Source organism: Rutidosis leptorrhynchoides, chromosome 6 (genome assembly GCF_046630445.1).
Source record: "Rutidosis leptorrhynchoides isolate AG116_Rl617_1_P2 chromosome 6, CSIRO_AGI_Rlap_v1, whole genome shotgun sequence".
NCBI classification, from domain to species: Eukaryota; Viridiplantae; Streptophyta; class Magnoliopsida; order Asterales; family Asteraceae; genus Rutidosis; species Rutidosis leptorrhynchoides.
Window position 1 is genome coordinate 117917501 of NC_092338.1, and position 6383 is coordinate 117923883.

The window sequence follows — 6383 nt, forward strand, 5'->3', positions numbered from 1 at the left end:
TGAAATGATAGTAAGGTTAAAGGCAGAATGTTATAAAGATATAATTAAATTAATGCTGTTGTGACAAGCTCCAAGTGAATTGAACAATAACCCGATAGAGTGATAGATATCCTGTGTTTGAGTTACGGCACAATAAGGACAAAAGACATGCAACCTTGCAACTGTTTCTCTTCTACAAGTTGATAACTTTGAGTACAATAATTTAACATATTATACCTGTAAGTTTAGGAGTATGATTGGGACTTTAAATGATGGATTTCAATGGTATTCCGTGGGTAAAGTACAGTAACTTGATGTTTTTCAGTTTCGTGGTCATTTATCTCCTAAATTGAGTGTCAATGAAGTAGTTAGAACAAATTAATTGAAAAAAAAAGTATAATGCTTTAATCTTTATGCATGATTGATGTGGGTCTTATTCTATTAGGTACCAACGTGGAATATAGTAGGAATCAAAGTCTAATTAACAGAACCCGAAGTACTTGGACAGATCACACATAGCTTAATACTGGATACTATTAGAGTCAAGTTGTGTTTGCTCAGTTTTTACCCAGATAGCTTAATGACTCAGCTGCATCGGTTATAATGACCCCATAGCTCAATTTTCTACCTACATACTTGACCAATACATAGGCATCGGTTATGCAACTTAAGTTTACAATTTTCAGCCTTATTTTATATACTGGGGTGTCTGGATAGCGTGCTTCATGGAGCTGACCAAACAAACTCAAAAAATTTAAAAACAAGCCCTTGAACTAATTGATAACTTGGGTAATATTAGAGTTTTAAACGCAACTTTTGCATCTCAATGATGTCATTATTAGTGTCTTCAAGTGTATATGAACTCGACGGACCGTCCGTTAGGTACACATGGCATATTCACTTGCTTGTCTAATTGCAACAACTAAAAATCAAAAATAGCATATTTGTCATAATGTCATATATACAAAATGTTCAGTCTTATATATTGTGGTTACCTTAAAAGAGAAGGTGTCAAAATAAACCCAAAATGAATATTAAAACTCATACCTTGCAATGTGAATCACAAGTCTATAAAGAGGTTGAAATACAAGTCAAATAATGGCACCAACAACAGTACATATTTCACACGAGTAACTATGGGCATCACTATCAACTTAGTAGTTCATTATATATAGTAACAATCATTTAAACCAGAATATCAACATCAACAAACATACATATATCATTTAACAAAACATAATGAAACCAGAAAATCAATTAACCATGAATGCCAGTTTGAAACAAGTAGAAAGTACATAACATATCATAAAAATAAAGATAAAGATTTAACTTCCTCTAATACTACTGATAATTCACCTTCCAACTAAGTAGTTCATTACAACATACATATATAATTAGAACACAAGATAATCAAACCAGAAAATCAACCATGAATTCTTGTTTGAACCAACCAAGTAGAAATTAAGTAGAAAACATATCATATAAATAAGGTTAAACTTCCCATACTGATAATTTACCTTCCAACTATTACTCGTTTTCGATTTTCAATCTTTCAATCTGCTTGCTGACTCACTTAACTGCAGGTCCTACTGGCCAAACGACACTGTCAACGTAGTCAACAAAAGCGCTATAACCTATCATCTTATCAAACATATGCGTATTGAGTAACTTAATTTTGTCAGTGTTTGGATCATACAAACCTAGCTGATGATCACGACAACAAATTAGGAGGTCACCACGTAACGAGAATCCAACTGCATCGATAGGAAGATTAAACAAGCGTGGAAATACACGTTTGACCCATGAAGTAGCCACCCCATAGTCTTCCATTACCCACACCTCATAATCACCCCCATCAATGCATGACATCACACAAAGCTTTTCAAACAAAACCCCCAAAACATTAGTCCTCTTACGTGTACACTTATAAAAATCTGAAGGAAGTGAAATCTCAGTGAAAGTTTCAAGACTCAAGTCATATGCAACTATTGTTACTTTTTTGATATTCTTGTTGGGATCATTTACATTGCAAAGCCAATGAACACAACCATTATAACCATCTCCAAGAACATGTTTTCCATTTATACCTGTAATGTGGGATGGAAACTTTCCAGTAACAGATTCCCAACAACCCTTTCTAACACTGTATACTTTTACGGGAAGCCATTCCTCAATCATTTTTTGTGGTGTCGTCTTATAATAGTATATAACGTTGACAACCTTGTAATCGTCAGTTTTGGGATCATACCCAAATCTGAAATCAGAATGATAATCGCGACTTTCGCAAATACTTGGCATATTATTACTATCAGAGAGAGTTGTTAAAGCAGAGAGAGAAGGATTCAATAAGTGAACGGAATCATTGTCATTCCAAAAGCATATTAAGCCATTAACAGAACCAATAGCATAATTGAATCCAGATACTGGGAGTTTTATATAACTGCAGTGTTCTTGATTTGGGGATTGAGAGGCGTTTAGTGTGAAATACGTACCTACATCGCCATCACGAAATCCAAAATAGAAGGCGATAATATCAGTCTGATTGTCGTCGTATTTGTTGTTGTGGATTGAGTGATGAAGATGAGATTTAACAAAAGAGGAGTCAGATAAAACACAATTCCAGGTTTTGGAAAGGGATCTCATTTGAGCTACTTGTTCTGCAGGTAACCTAATGAATATGTTGTTGCGCAGAACATCATCAGGAAGGTAATTCACCATAGCCTCCTTGTTGGACCTTCGAAGGCGTCCTGGAACTCGCCCTGCACGGCGCCGTTGGCACCACAGCGCCTTGTTTGTTTTCTTTCTCAAGCATGATGCTGGACGGAGTAATTGGAAGAAACACTTGTACATTTGGTTCCAGCTGGTAAACTCGAATCCTTGCAAGATGAAGTCATCATATATAGTTTCAAACAACTAAACACAGTCTGATAGCACAAATACTCCTTTATAACCCTAACCCTAACCCTAACCCTAACCCTAACCCTAACAATAATTATATACAGTAATTAATTAGGTAATTAACTACCGTAGTAGCATAACGGCCTTCACACATCATTCAAATTCATAAATTAACCCTGACATGAAATACCATATTGACAAAATTACGTACCTCTTCTTATTTTACCCACCGATTCTTCGTAGTTCCAAAATTAGCTACCAGTTTTTAGGGCATCGATCGAGAATTCCAATTAATAAAGCTTCAGCCCTAACTCTAATGAATCCAGCTTAGTAATATTATACAGGCCCATCAAACATGTCCAAATATGATTGCTGATCCAAGAAATGCACTCGTTAGGGCCCAACAAATTATCATGAAATATTGCAAAATTGTTAAAGCGGCTTAAAATTTAAAAAATAGTTATAACGGTGTGATGAATATAAAACGTGAAAAACAATTTAAAACAATGGGAGATGATTCACACATCACTTTTTATTTCATGTACACTTAATTACCTATTTTAACCTTAATTATATATATATATATATATATATATATATATATATATATATATATATATATATATATATATATATATATATATATATATATATATATATATATATATATATATATATATATATATCTATTCTATATATAATAACAAAAGCTAAAATAGATCATTTTTAGATAGCAAAATCAATCTTAGCCATCCATTAAATTAATCATCAATGATCTAGATTCTTAATTTTCTCCTAATCTTGCTTATGAGCGCACAATCCTAGCCTTGAATTGTTTGATTACTAAAACACCCTTCTAACCTAGATTTGGGGCGGCCTTTTCTTAAAATTTAGGGTCCCAATTTTATTTATCATCACATTCAAAATTTTAAGAAGAAAAAAAAAAAAAAAAAAAAAACCTAAATCCATGTATGTAACAACCCGACTTCATAAACTCAAAACGCGTACCAAAAAAAAAAATTTGTATGTCAGTGCATCTGGACGGCGTCCAGCTCAGAAAGGTGGGACGGCGTCCAAAATATTCGGGACGGCGTCCAGCTCAAACAACTGGGACGGCGTCCAGGCAATTGGGACGGCGTCCCAAGGGTCTTCCAGCTACTGATCACGGGTCCAACTCACACGAGCGGAAAACCCGCTTCCCGACACTTTCAAACGAAAACCTTTTTACCACAAGTCAATATAAGTGAAACTAAGAGATTTTCATCATCGAATCAAGTTTTACATCATCGGGCCCACATCGCCCATTTTACGAGTTTCGTTCAAAAATAAAAGTTTCGACCCAATATAAGTTTAAGTTCCAAACGACACTAGAGCATGGTGTTTGGGGTTAAACTACCCAATCTCGGTCGAACTCCAAAAGCTAACACCCAAAAGCATCCCCTAACAAAACAAGCGGGAGATCACTAATCCAATTGAACGCTCTTACCCTTGTCAACGCCCGAGCCTATAAAAAAAGTAAACAACGAGAGGGTAAGCAAAGCTTAGTGAATGCAATAATTATACGAATACATATATAATTATACCTACTTGCATACACTTACACAACCGCAAACATGCTAGCAAACGACATTAGCTTATTGTCGCAATAACAAGCTATAATTCACCAATACCCCCAAGCTAGCATAACAACCGCATATAAATATAACTCGAATAATATAATATGCTTACAACACAAATAACCATGGTTAACCAATAGTACAAGGGAACGGCGCTCGCGAAAACGCCATCGGTGTTCGTAACATCCGTTAGGGCACTTAACACCTCGCACCACTAACCCCTAGGGTGGCACCTTAACACCTCGGCACATCACCCCGAGTGGCATCTTAACACCTCGATGCATCACTCATTATTTTACGGAGTGGTGTCTTAACACCTCGACACTACACTCCTAGGTGGCATCTTAACACCTCGATGCTACACCCGAGTGGCATCTTAACACCTCGATGCTACACTCTTCACGTGAAACGTGGTGTCTTAACACCTCGACACTACACCTTTCACGCTACAACAAATAGATACATTATATACATACGCATATAATTATTCCACTCACCTCAAAGTCTTCGTGTGAGATAACCGAACTTGCAACGTCAATGTAACGTACCTATTACATTTTAGCACATAATCAATTCACAACACAAGTCGGTCAAGTAACTCACTCAACAATCTAGAGTCTTTTGACCCTAAGTGCAATCCCGACCCATTTTGCACCTTTAACCCTAATAATGGTTAACTTCACCAAAAACCCTAACTTTAACCAATTAAGGTATTAACACACTTTTAACCACAAAGTTAACTCGTTTTCATACATGCAAGACAACCTAGGTCATCAAAGACCCATTTGACCCATTTCTAGGTCAACACACCCATTTGGGTCACCCACAACCCAAATCACACCCACTAACATTAACTATAAGGGTATTAGTATTTACTTAGGTCTTTAAGACCCATTTACACCATTTACCCTTTCAAAACCCTAGGTTAGTCACCATGGGTCTTCATGACCCAAACTTACCCAAAACCCCAAATTACTCACAAATGGGTTTTATGTGCAATACTAACCGAAACCCTAACCCTTAAACACATTAAACTAAGGTAATCAAGTTTAGGGCTTACCACAACAATCAAAACGAAGCTAACGAGGAGATGAACAACTTTAATGCTCGAGCTAAAACCCGAAACAAGCTTCTTCTTCTCCGATTTGAGCTTTCTCATACTTGAATCACACTCTCTCACTAGGATTTAAGTGGATGAAGTTTGGTGGTTAGGAATGGAGTAATGAGGCTCAACCAAACTGATCTAGGGCCTTTAATTCGTCCACCAAGTGAAATTACCAATTTACCCATCTAAGATATTTAAAAGCAAAAAGACATGCCTGCCAGCCATTCTGGACGGCGTCCCAAAATGTTGGACGGCGTCCAGGTCTTCGATCTGGGACGGCGTCCCAAATGTTTGGACGGCGTCCAAACCCAAAAAGAAAACAGGATCTTACAACTCTCCCCCACTTGAACCGGATTGCAATCTCGCAATCCAAGCCGCATGACACGAGGGAAGATAAACTAACACGAACTCTTCGGGCTCCCAAGTGAACTCGGAACCTTTACTTCGCCGCCATTGAACCTTGAAAGTTCTCACCTCTTTATTCCTCAACATTTTCACCTTCTCGTCAAGGATAGCAATCGGTTCCTCGACATATTCTAACTTGTTGTTTAGCTCGATCTCGTCTAAAGGCATCCATGAGGAATCATTCGCAAGACACTTACGGAGGTGGGAAACATGAAATGTATTATGGATCCCCGCAAGTTCTTCGGGTAATTCCAAACGATAAGCAACTTCGCCAACACGAGCTAAAACTTTGAATGGCCCAATAAACCGAGGAGCTAACTTTCCCCGTTTTCGAAATCTAATGATACCCTTCCATGGCGAAACCTTAAGCATCACCATAT

At 37.1% G+C, this 6383-nt stretch overlaps 1 protein-coding gene and 1 long non-coding RNA gene across 2 annotated transcripts; both read right to left on the minus strand.

The window, feature by feature from the left end:
- Window positions 1-1548: 1548 nt before the first annotated feature.
- LOC139854012 (F-box/kelch-repeat protein At3g06240-like) lies at window positions 1549-2829 on the minus strand. Its single transcript, XM_071843343.1, has one exon. It carries the CDS (start codon window positions 2827-2829, stop codon window positions 1549-1551), a length of 1281 nt encoding a protein of 426 aa, XP_071699444.1.
- Window positions 2830-4183: 1354 nt separating this feature from the next.
- Window positions 4184-5648, minus strand: LOC139852219 (uncharacterized). The gene is made up of 3 exons (XR_011760967.1): window positions 5554-5648; window positions 4991-5041; window positions 4184-4381 (listed from the first exon to the last, which is right to left on the minus strand). It is a non-coding gene; the product is annotated as an uncharacterized lncRNA (long non-coding RNA).
- Window positions 5649-6383: the final 735 nt, after the last annotated feature.

What these genes read in the sequence shown, in the direction of transcription:
- LOC139854012 (XM_071843343.1), bottom strand. Translation starts at nt 2,829, where the DNA reads ATGTACAAGTGTTTCTTCCAATTACTCCGTCCAGCATCATGCTTGAGA.